This window comes from Talpa occidentalis, unplaced genomic scaffold (assembly GCF_014898055.3).
Source record: "Talpa occidentalis isolate TD23 unplaced genomic scaffold, MPIMG_talOcc4v2.1 talOcc4.4, whole genome shotgun sequence".
Lineage (NCBI taxonomy): Eukaryota > Metazoa > Chordata > Mammalia > Eulipotyphla > Talpidae > Talpa > Talpa occidentalis.
Window position 1 is genome coordinate 131,047,316 of NW_023604295.1, and position 24,074 is coordinate 131,071,389.

General features: G+C 41.7%; 1 protein-coding gene across 2 annotated transcripts; it reads left to right on the forward strand.

Annotated features, from left to right (window-relative positions):
- Window positions 1–356: 356 nt before the first annotated feature.
- On the forward strand, window positions 357–17,195 carry CASP3 (caspase 3). Of its 2 annotated transcripts, XM_037526402.2 has the most exons (8): window positions 357–424; window positions 3,626–3,775; window positions 7,453–7,519; window positions 10,148–10,272; window positions 13,460–13,588; window positions 13,858–14,033; window positions 14,583–14,703; window positions 15,391–17,195. In XM_037526402.2, exons 3-8 carry the CDS (start codon window positions 7,467–7,469, stop codon window positions 15,618–15,620), a joined length of 834 nt encoding a protein of 277 aa, XP_037382299.1. In that variant the 5' UTR covers window positions 357–424; window positions 3,626–3,775; window positions 7,453–7,466; the 3' UTR covers window positions 15,621–17,195. The 2 variants fall into 2 exon arrangements, with proteins under 2 accessions (XP_037382299.1, XP_037382298.1); XM_037526401.2 differs by lacking the exon at window positions 3,626–3,775.
- The last annotated feature ends 6,879 nt before the right edge of the window (window positions 17,196–24,074 follow it).

Below are 24,074 nucleotides of genomic sequence, written 5' to 3' on the forward strand. Positions count from 1 at the left end.
GGAAGTGGGGCGGGGAGTAGAGCGGGGCGTGGGGCGGGGCGTTGGGCGGGGCGGGACTGGAGGGACGCTGCGACGCCGCCGCGGGTGGGCCCATCAGGAGGCGGGGCTGGGCGGGGCTTCTGGGAGGGGGCGGGGCTTCGGGAGGGCCAGCTCCCGCCGAGCTCACCTACCCCGGCGGCGGGAGGAGGCGGGGCTTGGGCCGGGGGCGGGGATTGGGGCGGGCCAGCCCCCGCCCAGCTCACCTACCTCTGCGGCGGGAGGAGGCGGGGCTTGGACCGGGGGCGGGGCTTGTACTGGGGCGGGGCTTGGGCCGGGGCGGGGCTTGGGCCAGGCCAGCCCCCGCCGAGCTCTTCTACCCCGCGGCGGGCGGCGCGAGCTCGGGCGCGGAGCGCGGCGGGAGCGGGTCTGCAGTGCGGAGTCTGCGGTGAGTGCCACCTCCGCGCCTTCTCGCGTGCCATCACCCCCAGACCTGCTGCTGCTCTCCTCCCAGCCCAGCGCTGCCCCGGGCGCCTGCCCCGGCCCGCGGCTGCTCGGGGGAGGCGGAGCAGACGGCCTGGCCCGGGCGGCGGGTCCTTTGTTTTGCCACGACGGCGCGTGCGGGTGGAGCCCCGAAGCCCGCGGGCCGGGGGTGGCCCGGGAGCCGAGACCTGGCTCGGGAGGCCGCGCCCGCGGAGCGGGAAACTCGACCTGAGAAGCCGAGCCCGGGCAGCGGGAGGCTGAGGCGGGGACCGAGCCCGGGTCCGGGGGGGCTCCGGGCCGGGAGCAGGAGGCGGGGGCCGGCGGTGGGGACGGCGGGCGCTGGGGTCGGGGCCGCGGAACGCAGGCCGAGTCGAGTCGGGAAGGGCGAGGTGGGGAAACGTGGCCCTGCAGGTGTGGAGGCTGCCGGGACGCGCTGGCCCCGGGGCACATCCTCCTGCTTTGGATGCAGCTGCTGCCTGCTCTGTGTCGGGCCTAGATACTCTCGGGTTGACTGTGTGGTTTGTTTTTCCAGAGAGAGCATTTCAAACATTGAACTGCTGTTCCTTTTCAGGCCTTAAGGCCATGGATCTTTCCAGCCTGCGCTATGACTGTGGCTAGGATGCTTTGAAATCCCTCAGACCATGTCTTTCTCTGTCACTCAGCCAGCTGCGCCCCCTCCTTCTTTATAAGTGACACCTAAGCCCAGAAAATAGGAACCAACCTTCTCAGCTCTTCTCACTCCCTCCCCAGTTAGACACAGATTTGTCTTACTCCTCTCCCTCGAACCAAGCCACCCTAGCACTCACCTCTCTGCAGCAGCACATCAGTGGCCTCCCTACTTACAGACAGCTTGCCCCTCCGTGGATTCTTCACAGAACAGGCTGAGGGAGCTTTACAAAATAAGCCCAGAAAGCCCTTCCTTTGTCCTTAGGGTTAATTCTAACTGATCTCAAGTTGATTACTCCAGCCCCTTTTCTTGGCAACCAAGCCTTATCTCTGCCTTATCTTTTTGCCTTGTCTTTTAGCATAGCACCATTTCACTTTCTGTACAGCCCTAGTGAATAACATTCTCTGAGATCAGGTTTAGTCTTGCAATCTCCCTCTGCTCCCTCACAATCACCTCTGCTTGAAGAACTTGTCATGGTAACACTTAAGTCTCCCTATTATGTGTTCCTTTTGTAGCTGGCATTTTCTAAGAGGGAAATGTCATATCCTTTGCAGCAGCTTGTTTACTTTATTTCCTTCTAGAATCTAAGCAAATTCCATGGGAAACTGTATTTTATTGTTCCTCAATGGCTTACCCCGTTATCCAGGGCCTAGCACAAGTAAATGCCTGTACTATAGTACTAAAAATGCTTTTTAATAATTGTGCCCTATCTAGAAAAAGATTTTTTTATTATTTAGCAAATTATAATTAAAAGATGTTGATCAGAAAGGAATGATGTGGAAAAAAAAGAAAGGAATGATAGACATGAAATAGGAAGTTATTGTCACAATGTGAAAGTGCAAGATAGTAAGTGGTAGGAAGTGCTAAGCTGAGGTGATTAGACCAGCCTGTGTCAAAATGCACTCAGCCACTTGAATGTATTGCAGTTGCGTGATCTCTAATAATGAAATATGAAGTTCAGATCATCCCTGTCACAACCTGAAGTTTAAGATTTGCTTTCGATTTCATTTTTCGCAAAATCAGTTCCAAATGAATGAGCAACTTATTAGGGTGTCAGCAATAAAACCTGTTGACAGTAAAAGAAGTGAAATGTACCTAGTTAGAGCACATTTGCTTTTGCCTTCCTGAAAAAAGGCTTTAAAGAGCCTGTCATCTTATCTGATTCAGACAATGACCTTACTTCTTTACTGTTTTGCTTTTGAACCTAATTTAACATTATCTCCTACTGCTTCAGCCCCCTTTTAGAGTTACAAAGTAGTCTTTGTTTTCATGAATGGCATTAAATGTATCCTGATGCCTAGTATTAGATAGTTTTTTAAGCTTGATGGAGAGATGGGAAGCACTGATGTCTGGGTCTAAACAAATGCAAGCCTTCAGAGAGTAGTAGATACTGTTTTGTACACATTTAACAAAACCCAAATATAGTAGAGGGAAAGATCCTCTGTGGTCTGACAACCTGAGGCCCAGCGCCAAAGGGAACCCTTACTGGCTCCTCCATAAATTAGGCATAATTATCTGGAGGATCAAAGGAGATGATGTTTGTAGCCTGTTTTGTAAGTGTAAGTCTCTATTTGTTGTTAGTTATTTCATTGTGAAGCTCCTGAATTGCCCTAGAGTAGACTAAAAGTCATCAGATAAGCACACTGAACTTTGTCATCTGCCTTGTGTCACTTTTGAATACCAGTGATCATCATGTAAACCCCACTTGGGGGTAGAGCTTTGTCTCTTCCCTTCATGCACTCAGGGTCTAATACAGTTGTTGTTCAGTGAATTATGGTACACATGACAGTTGAAGACATACCGTTGACTCTGACATTGAGCAGTTCCAAACCTTTTGTAGGCATACTTTCTTTAAATCCCATGGTTGTAAACCTGAAGGTGATTCTCAGGAAGGAGGAGGCCTTACCTGTAATTTTCATAAAAGGCATCCAAGATTCTTCATTGTACATTTATTTCCTATAAAATATCAGGTCTGCAGGAACTTTTCCATTTCTCCTTTGTTCCTCCAAAAATCATCTAATGACCATGTGGAGCCAGAGACAAATGTCTTGCCCTTAGTATGTACTGTGCACTTTCTGGCTTATGGCTTTAAATATTGGCGAACATTCCATTCTGTCTTCCTGACCACGTGGCCCTTCCCAGAGAAGAGGAAAGAATGGTTTTATTTGTCCACATGGCACAGCTGGACTTATATATTTGATTTTACTTGATGTTCACATGTTTTCCTTAATTACAAAATGAATATTTAAAGATTGACTTTACCAGGCCCAATGACTATATCCAGAAGACATTCAGAGATGAGATGGGAAATGATGTCAATAAAACCTCTAGTACATTACAGCAGAAATCTTATCTTATCCAAACTATTGTAAAAAGTATGTTCTTTCTGTTTCACTTATTAAATCTGGAATTGTGAAATGCCTTTGATACTTTGACTTCTCTAATAGGTAATTCTTTGATGGTCACACTGGAAAGGCTTTATCTTTCCTTTAATGACAGGTAGAAAAAAGACATCTTCTGCTGAATGCTTCGCATGAAACCAGTTATTTTACTTTTAGAAGCAAATTACCTAGTGGCATCAGAAACACCATAAACATCAGAACAAGAGCCAAAATAGGTGAAGAGTACTTATTTTCTGCATTAATTAGAGTAAGTGTACTTTATGCTACTTCAACGACTCTGCACCCCTCTTGTAAATTGTCCCTATATGTTTTGTCAAATGAAAATGTTCTAAAAACTGAAACTCTCTATCATTTAGGACAGTAAATATTTCCCTTGGGATATAATTTTTTATCCTCCCAGGATGAGATCACCATCTCCAGAATAATTTATATTCAGGGAGGCGTTAGCTAATAGATGGTGAGGTAATGCTAACTGTAACACTTTAGTAAGTCCTGCAAGAACCACAAATGTTCCCAAGAGTGGTTTTGGTGCTTTCATATGGAAAAAGCAGATGGTCACAAGTAGATGTAAATGTACACGTTTGATACTCTGAGATTTTACTTACCATTATATAAATTTTAATAGTACATGAAAGTCAGCTAATACCACTGCAATATATAATATTCAGATATCAATAATGAAGGAAACCAAATACATTGTAGTATTTGTTTCTGAGAAATACTTATCAAATAGTAAGCACTTTAACTTTAAATCCTATTCTAAAAGAATTCATGGTTTTTTTCCTTTGTGCCAACTACTCTACTGAAATAGATTCTTACCTCATGTCTAATATCAGAAATGATCAAATTAATAATTATTCATGTTTCAGCTGATCTGAAACTTTTGGTTAAAGAAAGTTGATTTAATGTATGAAAAGGAAATGATTACTTAAAATTTACCTAATGTTTAGATGAAATCTTACCTTGGTATGAACCAAGAAGCCAAATAAACACTGTAGAACTCTGGAAAGCTGGTCACTGTTTAAATCTAAATGTTCTATTACCAGTCATAAGGATGAACCAGTTGGGCAGATAGCTTTATTGTTGGCAAGAGATAAAGGGCTGTTAGAAGTTAGTATTTCAGTCTAGGAATTATGGACAGGTTTTCAGAAGGGTTTGACAAGAGATCTTTGGGCCTTGCCATCTTCGGGACCTGTCAGTATTTCAGGGTTTCTGAACACATTCTATATACCTGGCATTTGGCAAACTCATTCAAAGGGACGATTTTAACTTAAACCATTGGACCAAAAAGGGAATATCTCCAGGTTCAGCTTCAGAAATTATTCTCTTTATCAAGTTTTCACTCCAGGTTTCCTACAAGCTGGCTGCAACATATTGAAACATACATAATACTTTTTCATGGTTTGTAATGTAGTATCAATAAAACATTTTGTATACCATCATCTATTTATATATGTTTCCAGAAATCTCATCTGCTCTTTATAGTGTTCTCTCAATTAAATTAACCACAAACTTGTTTCTCATCCATGGATGAAGACGTGTGTGGTCTTCTCACTTAGAATTGGCATGCATAGGGGCCAGTTGGTCTCTGATATTTATGGTTCAAGGAAATTTGAGATTTCCATGTACCTAATGCATGTTTATTGTATCTATGACAAAAACGGGAAAGGCAGATAGAGTGGAACATGGTACTGAGCAGTCAAGAAAGGGGTGCTATTTTCATAGTAGTAGAAAACTCTATTTTTGTGACTCTTGAAACAAAGCTGAGAGTTGAAATTGGCAAGCACAGAGTAAACGAATTGCCCATAATCCCATCATGCAGAGGTAGCCACTGTTCACACACACACACACACACACACACACACACACACACACACAAAGTGGCTATGTAAAGATGCTTTACAATTAGTTTTGGTCTTTTTCTTATGTGTATTTTAACTAACATACTGTCTTATGCATGATCTTCGTAACTCCTTCCCTTCCCTTCTGGTAGAGCACTATCATGCTCTAGTTCAACTGGTCTTCTTTCTGCAACATGAATATACCAGACTCACTCAGGGCTTTCGTTCCTTTCCGTAGCAAAGGCAGCCTCTATTGCTAGCTTCTGCGTGTCATTTAGTGTAAATCTAATCACCTCCCAGAGGGCTTTCCCACCCCTCGAGGTCAAGTAGCTCCTACTCCCTGTTACTTTTACCCTATTTTCTTTTCTTTCTTTCTTTTTTAATTTATTTATGCATACAAGAACTGGGGTGCAGTCCAGAGGTGTGGGGGGTAGGGGGCAGGGTGAGAGGATTCACCAGAGACAGAGTGGGGAACAGAACAGGTGGATTGACTGAAATACACTGCTAAGGGGAGCAGCAGGCAAGACAGGAGAGGCCTAATGAGCCATGTGGGATGTGGGTTATCTCCCTGGCTGGGGATTGAACTAGTGCGGCAGTGGCTGCTGATAGCTTGATAATGCTGAGACTTAACCACTTGTGCCACCAGGAAGGACCCTATTTTATTTTCTTACTAGCACCTATCTCTCGGCAGTCTTACTGTCAACTGTAGGTATTTTTCCTCTCTAGAACAGAAGCTTCTTGAAAGTAGGACTTTGTATTCTCTTCCACCCTTTTTCTAGTGGTTAGACTGGTACCTGGCACAACCATGTGCTCACTGAATATTTGCTTATTGACTAAAAAGGTTCATCCCAGTTGTACCCATTATCCTCTTTGGTTTTTTTTTTGTTTTTTTTTTTTAAGAGCACCTACAGGAAGTAGATGGCAGAGAGCAAAGAGCCTTTGTAGACATGCAACATAGTGGCTTTGGGAGAAGACCAAACACTGCCCTCTGCTGGGATGATACTTCCTTTTCTCCATGTTCTCTTCATCTTTTCCTGATATAGGTGCACCCACCACTCCAGCAAGGGAGAAAGGAACTTAGCTTCAGAGAAGGGAAAGATTATATTTTGCCAGGAAACCTTGTAGATCTGGGAAGGGGAACTTAGTAGGGAGTTTCAGTTTAAGAAGATAAAAATGTCCTGGTGATGAGTGCACAGAGGTGTGACTGTACTTAAGGTCACTGAATTGTACACTTAAAAAGGGCTAATATGATAAATTTCATATATATGAAATTTATATTATATATAAATTTATATATAGTATATCTTACTGTGACTTTTAAAGTTTAAATTTAAAATGACTTTTGTAGTTAAGCAAGTCCTGTTGGTGTGTGGTATATATTCTTTTAAGATTTCTGACTTTAGCATACATAGAAAGTTAGGTTGAAGTTGCATTTTAATTAGAAGTTTTGAAATAGCCAGGATTTCTAGAGACTAGAGAAAGTCAAAAATCACACACACCCCTTTTTTTCCCTCTCTCCTCTATTTTGGGGATTGCAGATTGCCACGATGCATTCCTTTGTTTCTGGAAAGCTAGAAGAGAGATGGTAGAACCTCAAAAGACAATTAGTAAGAAGCTGGCTTTTTCAGAGGCAGCAGAGTGCAAGGAAAAGATTTTCATTATTTAGCTCTGTTTTCCAACTTTTAGAACTGCTGGAGAAAGAAAAGATAGACATGCCTAGCACAGCACCTGATATATAATAACCACTTAGTAAGTGGTACCTGCCTTGATTATAAGAACTTGTAATCAAATATAACCAAAGTTGTAAGTGTCTTGTGTACTTCAGAACTCAATTTAAAAAAGAAGGAAATGAGAGCGAGACATGGGCTACATTATACATACCTTCACTGCTAAGGATTATTATTCTGGGTTTAACTCACAGAAACTTTAACAACAGAGTTCATGAAGCCAAGGAAAGAAGGGAAAGCTAATGTGAAAATGTCCGTATTAAATTTTAATTTGGAGAAATAACCATTGAAATAATTAATATGTGGTTTTACAATGACAGGTTTCTTAATTAACTTCTATTTTCTTTGTATTCTAGTTATAAAAGTATCCATGGAGTACTCTGAAAACTCAGTGGATTCAAAATCCATTAAAAATTCAGAAATGTGAGTATTTAAATGGAATCCTTTATAATCAGGGGAAGATGAGTGTAGGTAATACAGCAGACTCTGAGGAACAGAGTAGCAGAAAGAATATGGACTTTCAAGCCAGAGAAACCAAGCTGACTGTTTTAAACATGTTATCTTACCCTTCCTGAATCTGGTTTTTAAATTAGAAGTGATGGGCCTCCCCGGTGGCGCAGCGGTTGAGCGCTGGGTTGCGAAGCTGCCCGCAGCCTCTGCAGCATCGGTTCGATCCCCGGCTGCTCCCCGGCCACCGGAGGAGGGTCCCACATGGCGCGCAGACCTCTCCTGCCGCCCGCTGCTCCCCTCAGCAGTGTACTTCGGTCCTTCTGCCTGCTCTGCTCCCCGCTCTGACTCTGGTGAATTTTCTCACCCTCCCGCGCTTCTGACTGTACCCAGTGCTTGTATAAGTAAATAAAAATAAATCTTAAAAAAAATAAAATAAAATAAAATAAAAATAAAAAATAAATAAATTAGAAGTGATAACACTTCCATGAAACCGTGAGGAGGACTGAGGCAAAGACCAGGTAAAGTGTTCGATCCATTGTCTGAAACGCCATCCAGGAAGCAGGAGGACACCACAGGAAAGCAGGACTCAGAGTCTGGGTGCTTCTGTGGCTTCCCAAATCACTCTGGAAGAGGAGAGGTATATTTGATGGAGCTTTTGACCTCCTCTTTAGGAGTTTTAAGATGGAAATGAAGTGCCAGTTCTCTGAGATAACCCACTGAGGGGTTATTGTTTACCCTTTGTTTTCTCTTGTCTTCTTTTCAGAATATTCTGTTTGTTAATGATTCCAATAACCACAGAGATAGAGAAAGGAAAAAGATAAAATTCAAACACTCTTAAGTCTTCACGTCTGTTTTCATTCACTTGTGGTCTCTTGTGATGCATTCAATTCTAAAAGTTTATTTCTGAGACTCAATATTACTATCTTGGCCCACCCAAGATAAACTAATTATGGGTTTATTTCTGAGAAAGTTTATTTCTGAGACTCAATATTATTATCTTGGCCCACCCAATTAAACTAATTTTAATTCTAGGCAAAAGTATTACACCAATACTATTAACAGGTTACCAATAAAGATTTAGCAGTGTTTGTTTTGCAAAGGAATTTTCCTAGAAATTTAATTTTGTAAAGCAATCTCAGAGGCTTTCTAAAAACTCTTTAAAAGTGGTTTATATATTTTCCTGTCTTCTTATATACAGATCCTTTAATTTACCCTCACATTCACAAGCTTTTTGAGTCTCTGTTGTCTATCAGATATGCCCCCTCCCAGTCTAGCTAACATTGCTAGCACAGCACCTACCTCCTCAGCTGGAGGTGGTGGGATGGGCTTCTGGAGAGGGCAGATCTCTGTGCTCCATTATCTGTATGACCTTCTCAAGTCACGCAGCTGCTAGAGTTTTAATTTTCCATCTATAAAATGTGGAGCTCTAACTAAATATTATAGTTCACTTCTAACTTTTTCATTTACTATTTTAATCTTTTTCCAATAATTTTTTTTTAAAGATTTATTTATTTATTTATACAAGCACTGGGTACAGTCAGAAGCGCGGGAGGGTGAGAGAATTCACCAGAGCCAGAGCGGGGAACAGAACAGGCAGAAGGACCGAAGTACACTGCTGAGGGGAGCAGCGGGCGGCAGGAGAGGTCTGTGCGTCATTTGGGACCCTCACCTGGCAGTGGGGATCAAACCAGTGCTGCAGAGGCTGCGGGCAGCTTCACAACCCAGCGCTCAACCGCTGCGCCACCGGGGAGGCCCTTTTTCCAATAATTTTTTAGACGTGTGTATAATGTGAAATACTCAAGCTGGTGAAGAAGTACAGGGACTTCAGATGTTACTGTTTAGCTTTCCTAGACCTGTTGCTTCCTGGCTCTTGGTCTGGATCAGGAATCAGGCCTGCAATCTAGTTTCTTGGGAACATAGCAGCACTCATTCATTTGCATATTGGCCTGGACCCTTTTCACCTGCCTCCTGGGGTAGCTGCAACAGAAAACATGGCCCATAAACCTAACATACTTAATTATTTTGCCCTTTTAAGAAAGTTTATTGACCCCCCATCTAGATAACAAAGACTTTATTAAGATCTCCAGGTAAATATTTTTAATTATTTACAATGGTGGGTCTATGTAGTAATACATTTATTTGCTTAGCTCATAGGATTTAAGGAACATTTGGGGAATTACAATAAATATTGTGCTCTAAGTCATATTTGCACTTTGTTGATTTCCTATCACTCCACGGTAAATTTTAAGATTATTCTTACCTTGAAGGATAAAATATTTTGCGCTCATAAGAATTTTTTTTTAAAAGAGGAAGACATAAACCTGAGATAGTAAAAGACTAAACTCTGAAATCCAAGGCTGCTTTCATCCTTGACACTGATAGAGCGTTTACCGCCAGCATGTTACTTAGCCTTAAGGAACGTTATTTTCTCAGCTCTGAAGTGGCTTTTTGTAAAATTTAAGTGAGGAAAAGCCTATAAGACACAGTCTGGCACATTAAGTTCAATAAATGTTAAATGTTACTATATGTCATAAAGTTGTGCTAATGAGAACAACATTGGTCATTCCTACCTTTGTAAATTATTGTTTGAATTCCAAACAGGAAGATCTTCCATGGAAGCAAATCAATGGACTCTGGGATATCCTTGGACAATAGTTACAAAATGGATTATCCTGAAATGGGTTTATGTGTAATAATTAATAATAAGAACTTTCTTGGGAGTACTGGTAGGTATCATAATTTTTAATGCTTTTCAGATATTTTTACCATTTATATTTGGCATACTATGACAAATAGTGTTGATATGATTATTCAGTAAACTATGACACAGAATGATGAAGAGAGAGAGCAGATCTTCTAATACAATGTGGACTCTTAACTCTTCTGCCCATTCTCAGCACTCTCTCCCAGTAACCAGCCTCCAGTGGGGGCCTCTTCTGCCCTGACTTCTCTTTAACCCTTGCTTCTTTATCTTCCTACTCCCTTTTATGCTAATGGTAGGTTCTTAATAAGTAGTACGTAGTATTTTTCCCTTCCAAGAACCTGCAAGGCTCATCATAGGTATTATCTCCTTTAATTTTTACAACAAACCTGAAAAGTAATCACTAGCAGATCCTGAAAGATTAAAATCCCTGCATAGTCACACAGTGAATTAGTTGCAAAGCTGGGATTTAGTCCATGGTGTGCCTGACCTCACCCCAGGCTCTGAATCTACCTCCTGTGCTACTTTACTTCCTTGTGAGGTTATTGCTCTATTTGATTATTTCTCTGACCCTATAAAAGACAGGCTGCCCTTTTAGGGACTCCTTTCATTCACTCAGTCTCCTCTTAAGCTTTGATCTGATTTTTGTCTCCTTCCCTAAATGTAGACACTTTTATACTTTAAGTTACCATTTTTACTTCTTCCCACCCTCTTGGGGGGTGGGTACTGTTTTCTACCTCTACCACCCTACTGAAACTCCTCCCCTAGATTCACCTGGTCACTAAATCCTCTTCTTAGTCTCTAAACTATTTAAACTATTACCATTTGGATGTAATGCATTTTGGAGAGTTTTGGTGTTTTTTTTTTGAGCATGTAAAGAAAAAATCCCTCAAAATTTTGAAAAGCTAGTTAACATTTTAATGTATTTCTTGATGTTTAGACAGTTTCTTTTAAAGCGTAATTTTCATAACATGCCAGTGATATTGTAGCCTTACTTGTTCAGCTTACCGTAAGGTAAGCATTTCTCCTATATGTATTTCTTATATACATGCTGTGTAATTTTCATGTTAATTTAATGACTATAATACACCACTCTAAATAGATGTTCTCTTAATTTGCATAATTTACCATATGAATGAATGTCTTGGCTGTTCTGTGCTTTTCATTTTTAAATTTATGCTGTGATGATTTGATATATCTTTAAGTTGATACATTAATCATGTTAGAATTAACTTTTAATTACAGAAACTAGACGCAAACAATCCAACCTAAGTAGGCTATCTGCCAGAGGAGTGGTGAAATGGATTCCAGATTACACTGGAAAGATTTTGCTGTTATAAGGAATGAGGAAACAGAGATTGATAATGTATACCTAAGTCTGAAGGCACCATTTTCTTTTCTTTTTTTTTTTTAAGATTTTTATTTATTTATTTATATAAGAGCTGGGGTAGGATCAGCAGGGAGACAGGAGAGGTCTGCCACGCCATGTGGGATTCTCCCTGGCCAGCCTGGGATCAAACCCACGCTGCAGAGGCTGCGGACAGCTTCACAGCGCTGTGCTCAACCTACTGAGCCACTGGGGAGGCCCTGAAGGCACCATTTTCATTGCTTTTATCTATAAGCTGACATACCACGTTCAACTATTAGAATAATCTGCCTCACACTATAGCTGTAGTTGCCTGCCTTTTTCCTATAGAATTTTATACGGATCAATCTATTCTTTTTTTTAAAGAAATGCATGTCATTTCACTCTTTTCCTCAAAAAAATACTTAGGCAGTAGTCTGGCATCAGTGAACACTTTTTCTATTTTGAAACTTGAAGATCAGATCCTCATAATCCTAACAGCCTGGTGTTTTCCGTGGTTCAAACAAAACCAGAATTCAGTCACCTTGTCAAACAGCTACATGATGTCTGTCCTCAACTTTTCTAATATTAAAATCTTGATGCTCTTAATTTTATAAAAATGAAATATATTAATAATAGAAATTTCAGAGATTACAGATTCACAAAAAGAAGAGAATTAAAATCACTCAAGATTACACTACCCAGAGATAACCATATTTTGGAGAGAACAGACATGTATCCTTTTTTTTTCCTGTTCACACATACAATTTTCACTCAGCTCTAAGGTGTATTACCTCTAGTACTTAAGCATTTTAAAATCTAAGTGCCTCATGCAATCAATCTGTACATTTATTAGAAGGTACTGGAAGGAAGTATGCAGATCTAATACTCGCTGCCTTGGACCAGCTCCTGAACTCCTCTGTGCTCAGTATCCCACATCTGCACAAATATAGCCAGTTATGACCACTCTGGTGGTGTCTGGAAGGGTTAAAGGAGATTTGCCGTAGCCAAATGCCTGGTGGACAGTATTCATGTGGTTGTGGTTTGTGGTTTTAATGGTACTATGAAAAAGTAGTCGTCTATCTTACAATTGTTGGAAAGTTAAAAATCAAAAAAATAGTTATTTTTGGTTCATGAAATGTGTGTTTTGTTACATATGAACAAAAGTGGGATAATATTGTTTTCTAGTTCTTTTTAAAATAATGACTATTTTCGGCCCCCCCCCCCCGTTGACCGCTGGGTTGCGAAGCTGCCCGCAGCCTCTGCAGCGCCGGTTCAATCCCCGGCTGCTCCCCAGCCACCGGAGGAGGGTCCCGCATGGCTCACAGACCTCTCCTGCCGCCCGCTGCTCCCCTCAGCAGTGTACTTTGGTCCCTGTGTCTGCTCTGCTCCCTGCTCTGGCTCTGGTGAATTCTCTCACCCTCCCACGCTTCTGACTGTACCCAGTGCTTGTATAAATAAATAAATAAATCTTTAAAAAAATAAAATAAAATAAAATAATGACTATTTTCCCATAGCAAAATTCTGTCTATAAAAATTTGAATGGCAACCTATATTTCACTATATAAATGAATAATTTAATTAAGCCCCCATTTTAGATCACATTAGGTATTTAAGTTGTTTCTATTTTCACTGTCTAAGCAGTTGTGAAAGATACCCTTGTGACTGTAATACAGCTTCTGTTATGAAATGTCTTACATGCAAAGAAATTAAAGACAACTTTGTATCACCATAGTCAGAATATTTGAATTTTCTTAGCATTTGAAAAGAAGAATTTATTGTGGATTTTGTGACTTCACTGAGTAGTTCAATTCATTTCAGAGTGTTTTTTTTAAATGCAAGTAAAAGTAATTCTTTCTGTTCCAAGGAATGGCATGTCGGTCTGGTACAGATGAAGATGCAGCAAAGCTCAGGGAAACATTCCTGAACTTGAAATATGAAGTCCAGAATAAAAATGATCTTACATGTAAAGAAATTAAAGAATTGATGTACGATGGTAAGAAACCACTAAAAGAATGACCTTCATTGTCTCAATTTTACAGTCTGATCATAATTACACATGCAATAATAAAACATGATAAAAGTGACTAATGCCAAATCCCTAAAATCACCAGAGGGATTTTTTTATGGCCTAAGTTGAGTTTAAATGCTCTTAGTTCTACTCTCAACATTTCTTCATCTTATTCCCATACAGTATATATGAGATTGTTGAATGACATTGCAGAGGTTTTATTTATTTTATCCTATTTGTAAATATCTTTCCAGTTTCTAAAGAAGATCACAGCAAGAGGAGCAGTTTTGTTTGTGTGCTTCTGAGCCATGGTGACGAAGGAATAATCTATGGAACAGATGGCCCTATTGACCTGAAAATACTGACAGGTTATTTCAAAGGGGAAAACTGTAGAAGTCTAACCGGAAAACCCAAGCTTTTCATTATTCAGGTAATGCACAGTTGGCTGTTGAGGTAATAAAGCAGTGTGGCCATTGAGGATTATCCAAGGGATTGGCTTTTTTCCCTAAAACTGCTATTGAACTAAGTTAAATTTTTATTCATTTAAACTACCGCTTTGGAGCAAAATTTAATTTTAGACTTTTAGCCAAAAGATTTTGCATGATTAACATCAATTTTTACACTGTCTTCACATTTCTTAGAAATAACAGTTATGTGCATATATAGCTTTCTTTTTTTTAAGATTTATTTATTTATTTATATAAGCACTGGGTACAGTCAGAAGCACGGGAGGGTGAGAGAATTCACCAGAGCCAGAGCGGGGAGCAGAACAGGCAGAAGGACCGAAGTACACTGCTGAGGGGAGCAGCAGGCGCGACAGGAGAGGTCTGCGTGCCATGTGGGACCTTCACCGGTGGCTGGGGATCGAACCGGTGCTGCAGAGGCTGCGGGCAGCTTCGCAGCCCAGCGTTCAACCACTGCGCCACCAGAGGAGGTCCACTTTTTTTTTTTAAATAAATGTTTATTTTCTTACTTCTAGGCTTGCCGAGGTACAGATCTGGACTCTGGTATTGAGACTGACAGTGGTACTGATGATGACATGGCATGTCACAAAATACCAGTTGAAGCAGACTTCTTGTATGCATACTCTACAGCGCCTGGTAAGATAGTTACAATGAGGAGTGTATCCAAAGGCTGTCACAATTCCAGTGTATCTGTAAAGCAGCTAACAGCTAATTTATGATACCTCAACCATTGAGAAGTCTCCAAAAGTTGTCTTTAGCCAAGTGTAGCTAGAAAACATGTATATAGGTAAGGAGCATTCTTACAGCGTTGTTCATGAACTTAGTACCAGATAGTTTACTATGCTGCAGTTATGCCGCCAAGTCAGAATTCACCTACAATTTAGGAGAGAGGTAGTTTTTCCAAGATTTCTTTAGAAGATAGGAAAGTAAGATAAACATGAATAGTAGAGGAAAGTATAGAAGTGGCATGAGGGAAAGACATAAAGAAACAAAATGAGAAATGAAGAGGTTGTTAGCCGTGCTGTTTCTGTGGCTGTGTTGCACATGTCATTGTATAACCATTTATTGATCATTCAACTTGGGGTGTCATGAGCTTGGAAATAAAGGTTAGGTGTATTTTAAGCAGTGTTACATTTACAAATACACTCAGTATTTCTTCTCCCACCCAGTATCATTTTCCATGAAACCGAAGTTGTCATTTGCCTGTTTTTGTGGCTAATAATACCTGGAAAAGCTAACACTTGTTTTTACCTTCATTATGATTATGTGTAATTTATAGAATCAGCTAAATATCTATGTTGTTTGATTATATTTGCCTTGTAGGTTACTACTCCTGGCGAAATTCAAAGGATGGGTCCTGGTTCATCCAGTCACTTTGTGCAATGCTGAAACTGTACGCTCACAAACTTGAACTCATGCACATTCTTACTCGGGTTAACCAAAAGGTAGCGAGAGAATATGAGTCCTTTTCCTTGAACTCCACTTTTCATGCAAAGAAGCAGATTCCATGTATTGTGTCCATGCTCACAAAAGAACTGTATTTTTATCATTAAAGAAATGGATTTTTTTTTAATTTGTTTGCCAAGTAAGGAAATGGTATAACTGATAACTATTTTCTTTCCACTCTTATTTTAAATCTTATCTAATATTCTCAATGGTCCTTTGAAACATGCCACTTTCACAGCAATAGAACTACTCTGAAGCTACCTCAAACTTAAAATCAGGTAGTTGAAAATGACTTTAATTAGGAATAAAGAAAAATGAATAATGGTACAATCATTATGAGAAGAAATGATTATAAATTAATATTTCTCATAATTAGCACGTTTTAGTGATGTTACGCTGTGAATGTTCAATAATTATGAAGAAGCTAAACATAGATTTCAATGATACAGATAGGGGATTTAAGAGTATTCAATTTTGGTTTTGTCAAACTCTAGACATGAATCCGGGAAATCGGGGACCCGCGGGCATAGATAAAAGCTTGAAGACCTTGATTTTCATTTTGGTATCGAGATAAATTAACTGTTAACCTGAGTCGTGGTATTGTGCTATTTGTCCTGAGTATGTCTTTGTTGTAAAAAAAAAAAAAAAACAACAACAGTAAACAAACATGTTTGATATTGAAAACCAAACTACTTACTTGAGAAACCATGTGAGCCATGCAACCTTATAGGCTAAGTGCCACCTTTATAGAGGGCCAGGGTTGCAACAATGAGGTACTGAAATGCAGCTGATCCTCCAGCACAGGCCCTCTGGCATTGGTCCCTGAGCCAGACTGTTGAGCATCACATACCAGCAAAACATCTGAAGATGCAGTTAGGTGAAAACCTCAAACTACTGGGCAAACAGAGCAAGATGAACTGAAGAAACTCTTTAGGAACATACTAAAATTCAACTTTCATAATAAACAGTGAGGTGTAAGGAAGAAACAATGAATCAACCAGCTGAGCACTTCTGCACAGAGACTGTGCACTGCCTAGGTGATGAAGGCAAAGCCATAGGCCAAGGCCTCAGAATAAAGGATGGCCAGCCAGCTTTCTGCATGGGTACTGGTGCACACACAGGCTGCCCTCAAGGCAGGAATCATGAAGAGAGTGAACCAAATCAGAAATTCCAGAAATGGCGTCATCTCTGAAGATGGTGAGAGTCACAGTAGAAACCATAGTACTCTTTGTAGTAAAAATTTTGAGCTTGTTATTTTCTCTTCAACTTTCCAATCAAAGGGAAATGATCATGTTATAGAGTGCCATGTAAGGAGGAGTGTGGCACACAGGACTTCAGAAATCACCCATCTTCACCTGCTCCAGTGCACAGAGAAGCACCAGGCAAGAGGGAGGCAGCTGGCCCCCAGCCAGGGAGGCCTGGCTACAAGGTTCTCACTGGGAGGGGCTGCGCCATCACTGCTCTAGGGCTGAGGTCTCTTAGGATTCTTTTGTCAAAGGTGGAAATTCATAAATGACAACTATTTGTTTTGACTAAGCCTATAACTTTTTCTAAGTAATTGAAGCATGTAATAGTATCTTAAGGCCTGTTCCTGTGTGACCATTTTTAAAAATTTGTTAAGAGTTTTTGATTTCTAGATATTAAATATAAAATTACCAACATGTTCAAGTTTCTTTTGTTGCTGTTTCTGATGTTAAGCTGCTAATCAGAAGTTAAGATACTTTTACCAAGATCTTCATTTGGGGCAAGCCAGAGAGGATGGATGCAACAGGACCCCTCATTATCACATATTTTGAAATGGTAGCAAATTACCAAATAGAATAAGGAGATCTCCTATTCCTAGGTTCTTCCAGCAAGTTCCTAAAACGACACTGAGGCCAGGGTCACAACCCTAAATATGACCACATTTTTGATTGTTTCCTTGCTTTGTGGAGTAGTGGTGAATAAGTATAAAGGGTCTTGCTGAAAGGGTACATTTCCCACCGCAAATTTTAAATAGAACTGATGGCTGGGGCAGGGGACAGAAATAACCAGGGGTATATTTAACAAAGCACTGATGTCACCTCTGTGAGATGGGGTTGTGACAAGGGAGGAGGTTTCCTTTTTATTTTATATACTTAGAAAACCACATAATAACATAAATAAAATTTTTTTTTCTAATTCCTATAATGAATATACACTATTTTTAAGTCAGGAAACAAAATTGTAATTGGTAATAAGGGTCTCCTGTTTTGAAGAAGTAGGGCTACATGAAAGCTTTGTTAAGACCCTTTAAAGCTACAGTACCAGGGCCTCCCAGGTGGCTCAAGGGGTTAAGACACAACCTAGGAAGCTGTCCGCAGCCACTGCAGCAGGAGTTCAATCCCAGGGCAGGGATCTACCCACATGGCACAGCAGGCCTCTCCTGTCTCCCGCTACTCCCCTCAGCAGTGTATTTCAGTCAGTCTGCTTGTTCTGTTCCCTGCTCTGTCTCTGGTGAGTCTCCTCTCACCCCCCCGCACCTCTGGCCTGTACCCCAGTTCTTGTATGCATAAATAAGTAAATCTTTAAAAAATATATAATAAAGCTACAGTACTGTAATGGGTTGAGAAAATCAAGCCCATTCTAATCACCCTAATATGTTCTGACTTTTTATCAGATCTTAAAATAGTCAAAAAGCACCATTTGGAATAGCAGCTCCTGTTTCCAGTTAATGTCATTCCATCTCTGTTTTGAACATTTGCCTCCAAAGCTCTTGCTGGTGCAAACGTGGTTGGAAAGGACTGAGAAATAATAGGTCTAAGTGGTGTCTGTTGAGAGCGTCTATCCTTTGTAAATCTTAATGAGTTAGACTACACTGGGATACTGGATGGGGGCAGTACGCATCCAAATCTTGTTCTGTACCTGCACAATCACCTTGTCTTCCCTGTGCCCTGCTCCCCCTCCACCTCCATGGCTTTCTGTCCCTTGTCTTGAACTTGAGACACTGGACGAGCAAATCAGATTTGTCTTCCTTGTGCATATCACCTGTGGTCTGATTCATCACTCTTGTCTCAACCCAGGCTGATACAAAATTAATGATTTAGTATTAAAAGTCTGCTCTTCATGGACAGATTCCAGCTTTCTGTTTTACTTCAGTACTTTATTGATCAACCTTTGAAAGGGATTTTCAAAACTCTTTATATGAGAAATTTAGTGAAGTAATTTCTGGGTTTATTGCTCATGTTCAAACTATGCAAATGTTCTTTTTATTTTATTTGAACTTCTCTTTTAATCTCATCCTGTTCCCTCAACTGCCCTCTAGCATAGAGTAAAACTGAAAGGTGGCAACAGTTGAACCAGTGGGGAAAGAATAATTCTACCACATTTTGGTAGGAACGTGTACTGGTACAACCATTTTGGAAAATGATCTGGACTTACATTTAAATGCTAAAAATGGAAATACCATATGGCCCAGCAATCCCACTCTTGGGCATCTATGGGAAGAACATGAAACCATCAATTTCAACTATTATATGTTCCACCATGTTTATTGCTGCATTATTCACAATAGCTAGCTAGGACTTGGCAGCAACCTAAGTGCCTGCTGATAGAGATGGGATCAAAAACATGGGGTATATCTACACATCCACACAATGGATGGTGATAGAGCAAAAATGGGGTTGAGTTCACTCCAGTTCAAATCCTGATCTATCAATGAGCAAATTAGTCACCTTGAGTAAATTATTTAACCAACTGACTCATTTTCCTCCTCTGCAAAGTGAGGATAATATTTACTCTGCAGATTGTTATAAGAATAAAATACATTTATATTTTAAAAATACATAAAGCAATGCGTGGCAAGACAAATTTTTATTAAGTGAAGTTCAATAAAGTATTGACCCCCTGGAGACTCAGGGAGCAAGAAATTCTTGGAAAAAAATGGAATCAAAACAATGGTTTGATTTATTCAATAAAAACATGGAAGAGATAGTCTAGATTCAGAGCCACTCTAATAAATACATTCATAGGGCCTCCCGGTGGCGCAGCCATTGAATGCTGGGTTGCGAAGCTGCCCACAGCCTCTGCAGCGCTGGTTCCATCCCCGGCCGCTGGCGAGGGTCCCACATGGCGTGCAGTCCTCTCCTGCCGCCCGCTGCTCCCCTCAGCAGTGTACTTCGGTCCTTCTGCCTGCTCTGCTCCCCACTCTGGCTCTGGTGAATTCTCTCATCCTCCCGCACTTCTGACTGTATCCAGTGCTTGTATAAATAAATAAATAAAATCTTTAAAAATAAATAAATATATTCATATCCTTAAATTTAACCACTAAAAATTTTAAATAATTTGTTCTCTTCCCAAAACCTATCACGTCACTAATAGAAACATAGAAGTTTACCTATGAGGCATAGGCCATCGAGTTTACTACTCATTGGAGAGAGGCATTCTTCCAAATTCCAGAAAATTCTGAGTTGACACCTTGCACTATCTTTAGAGGTGGTATGGTTGTTGAGCAACCCATTTTTCAGCATGTGAAACTTACAAGGTAAACTATGATGGTAAACTATGACTAAGACATTATTTTTTCACAAAACATAGTCATAGTTCATTCCACTCAGAATTCCCCCTCCCACTCTACCTCCAACACCTACCCTTCCTCTCTGGGTTTCATGTAGTCTAGGCCATACCTTCTCAGGAATCAGCTAGTTAGCTACCATTTCCCCAGTCTGAACTCCAGTTCCCTCTCCTCCCCCATAGGGGCAATGAAAGGAAACACAAAAGTCATCTGATCAATTAAAGAATTATAGAACAATAGTAGGTTATTCTAGAGATCCATCAGCTTGTTGTCATTGAAAACAGTAGAGCCAGGGCCTCCCTAGTGGCGCAAGGGGTTAAGACACAGCACTATGAAGCTATCCACAGCCACTGCAGCACGAGTTTGATTCCCCGCCAGGGAGCTGATCCACATGACGCAGCAGACCTCTCCTGCCTCACCCAAGACCCCCTCAACAGTGTATTTCAGTAGATGGTCTGTTCCGCTCCCCACTCTGTCTCTGCTGAATCCTCTCACCCCTGCCCCAGGCACCTCTGGCCTATACCCCAGCTCTTGTATGCATAAATAAATAAATCTTTTTAAAAAAAGAAAATAGTAGAATCAGGGAAACTATCAATACATTTAATGTTCAACTTCATGCCCTGTCTATTCTACGTGGTTTCTAATTAACTTATGTAATCCTCTTATCAACCTTACACGGTAGCCCCAATTTATAGAGGGCGGAAACGAAGCAATTTGACCAAGGGCTTATCAGTAAGTAGCAAGGGCAGCATTGGAACCCAGGCATCTTAACTGTGGGCGTGCCCACCTAATCACTGCTGTGCTACCTTGAGAGCCTGCAAGACCAAGACAGTCAAGCTGGCAGATTTAACCCTGAATGTGTAGGCCATCCTGGAGAATTTAAAGTCTTCATTCAGCAAATATTTATTTAGCATTTACAATTTCTTGGCCAGGCTTTCTGCTAGGCACTAAGAGATAATACACATTTCATGCCCTTGAGTTTGTCAGATTGTGAAATAAGCAAGAAACACCTGCTAAGAGGTGCTGTCCCTTTAAAGTAAAGGAAAATTCCAGCACATGAGAATTCTAACCCTGGCCAAGGTAACCTTGGACCAGCCTCCCAATCTTTACTATTTATCAAAAAGGAAAGCAAAAGTAACTTGGCTAAACTCGATCACGAATGAAAACAAGTGAGGCCAATCCTAAAACAGGTCAATGGATGTGCCCCGGGATGGCCTACTTCCCATAGACCCCAGAGCGCCAGGCCACGCTAGCTTAGAATAAGTCAGCTTTTTTGGGGACTCCTCTTAACACCGTGTGGGATACGCCTGGCACACTTCCTCAGCAAAGGATGTTGATTTCCTCATTAGGTTTTATTTGATGATTTGGTCTCTCAAGGAATGATGATCACAATGTCAGAATAAGTGGTTGGAAAGAAACAGGCGTCTTTATTCCCAGTGCTAACACCACAGACCAAATTTAGTGCCTCAGAAGTAGTATAGAGGGAAGGAAATGAAAACAGTCATATAGATCGTGATCATATGGGAAACCCTTACTGCACATCTATTCCTCACAAGGTACATGTGAGAAAAGTTAAGTTGATGAGAAAAGTATTTAGGATACAGGCTCATCATCAAGAAGACATTCTAAAATGTCTGCATCTGAAATTCCTTTGTGTGGTGTTTTAAATCTCTACTGACATCCAATTAGGTTTGGGGTCATAGGTAAGAAAGTGAAGCTGACAGGTGAGGAGCTTGCCTCCTCACCAAAACCTACATGTCATCTGGCAGGCCCAATACAGGCAATTTCAGAGGCTTTACATGCAGGCCTCACGGGAATAGGTGCCCTCCCCAAATCGTACATGTGCAAAGCCACCGCAAGGTGTCTGCATGCTTGCCATGAGTCTCTGGAGGGAGACCCAGGCCCTCAGGCTGAGCATCCTCTTTCAATACACCTGCATTCCTAACTCAAATGCCAGGTTTCCTTCCTGCCCCAGCTCTGAAGACTGATCTAGAGGCAGGGAGGGCAGGAGAGGGATGTACTATTGATAGATCAGCCTTCCTGTTTCATACCTGGCCATAAGCTGTTAACATCAATACTCAGGCATTCTTTACAGCCCTCATTCTTTAGTTCTGCTGTAACAATTTGCTCTCTCTCTTTTTCCTTTCTTTCTTTTTTTTTTTAAAGATTTATTTATCCATACAAGAACCAGGGTACAGGTCAGAGGCGTGGGAGGGTGAGTGAATTCACCAGAGACAGATCGGGGAGCAGAATAGGCAGATGGAGTGAGGACACTGCTGAGGGGAGCAGAGGGCGAGGCAGGAGAAGTCTGCCATGCCATGTGGGTATCTCCCTGGCCTGTGGGGAATCAAACCCGCGCTGCAGAGGCTGTGGACAGTTACACAGGGTGGCGCTCAACCCGCTGCGCCACTGGGGAGGCCCCTCTCTCTTTTCTCAATGATATTGGCTTTCTTACACCTTTGTTAGTTTGGAGACAGTATTTGATTTCTCCCCTCAGATATAGTCCCTGTAGTTCCCCACCACCATACACCCCGGGCTCTATCACCACAGTCCCTTGTGCTCTTTGCTCTCCTGTTTGCTCCCTCTCCCTCCAATTCCCCTGCTGGCTATCTCGGGTCTGTGCTGTGACAATTCTCTTGGAAACCTTGAAAACCTCATGGCTAACAGCCAAACTTGACAGCATAGAAGTAGGAAGTGGTAATAGGAGGAAGTGGGATGCAGTTGATGGGAAAATATTGGTTAATATTTCCTAATAGCATTTACCACATGTGCTTGTAATGGTAGTTACTCTTATTATGCAATTTTTCCATGCCAGGCACTGTGCAAACATCTCCCTTAATCCTCATGAGAATCTAATGAAGTACATGTTATTAGCCCAAGTGTAGGGTAAGGAAAATGTCAGGCTTTTCTGCCCTCCCGCCATCAGGACAGATGATGGATCCTCTCAGTCCTGAATGCATGCCTGATGGCGGGCACCTGGAGTAGGGTGTGGGCAGAGGTAGACGGGATTCACCTGGGCTGAGACTGTGCTTTTAAGGGCGGCGTCACGGGGATGCCAGGAGAAGCCGAAAGAGAAGCCGAGAGAGAAGCAGAGAAGCAGAAGCAGAGATCACCGGAGAGCCCAGATAGAGTGAGGATTTGCTGGGAGGCCTGCCAGCCTCCTGGCCCCCCAGCACCCTTGCCTGCTGTGTACCGGGTAATCCCAATAAAAGACCTGCAAAACCACTGAGGACTCTGACTCCTCCTTACCGGGTCTGCATGGGATCCTAGAAAACCTGCACTGTGTCCATTCCTGCCCTTACAATTGCCATAAGTCGGCAAGATGATCCATGCAGACGGATATGGAGCCCTCCGAAGACCTGGAGGGACTAAGGAGTAACAGACTGTGTTTGCCTGTGATGATGCTGGAGGCTCCATGGCGGCACAGAAGGTGGACACGGTCTGGGAGCTACGGGACAAGACCTCAGCTGGAGGAGGAGACTCCCAAGAGGACCAGCCAATGACCCCTGAGGCAGCAAGAATCGTCAGGGAAGAGAGGACCACGATTCAGAGCTCACCAGTACTGATGCAGGGAGAGGCCAACAGACTTCGACTGATGGACTTGGACTAACAATCCTGCCAGAAGGCAGAGGACCTTGGCAGGTTATGTTTTTTTGGGGATCTGGGGGTGGCCAGTGGGCCTTGATGGCCAAAAGCAGCCTGTGCATGCCCAGCAGCCAGGCGGAGGAGAAAAGCCAACTGAGAAGGCAAAAGCTGGTGCTGATGCTAAGTTGAGAAGCCCTGAGTGGCTGTTAAGCAGCCTGACTATGCTGAAGACCAGTGAGTCTCGTAAAATCACCTGTGGGTGATGCCCTGCACTGTGGTCTTCCTGTCTCTACACCAAGTTTATAACTGAGGAAATGAAAGCTCGGAGAGGAAAGAAGTTACTCAAGATCACACAGCTGGAGGCATTTGTGTCTAAAAATGAATCCAGGTATTTCAGACTCCCAATTCCTTGCTCTTTCTAACATCCCCACATTGCTTACTTCCC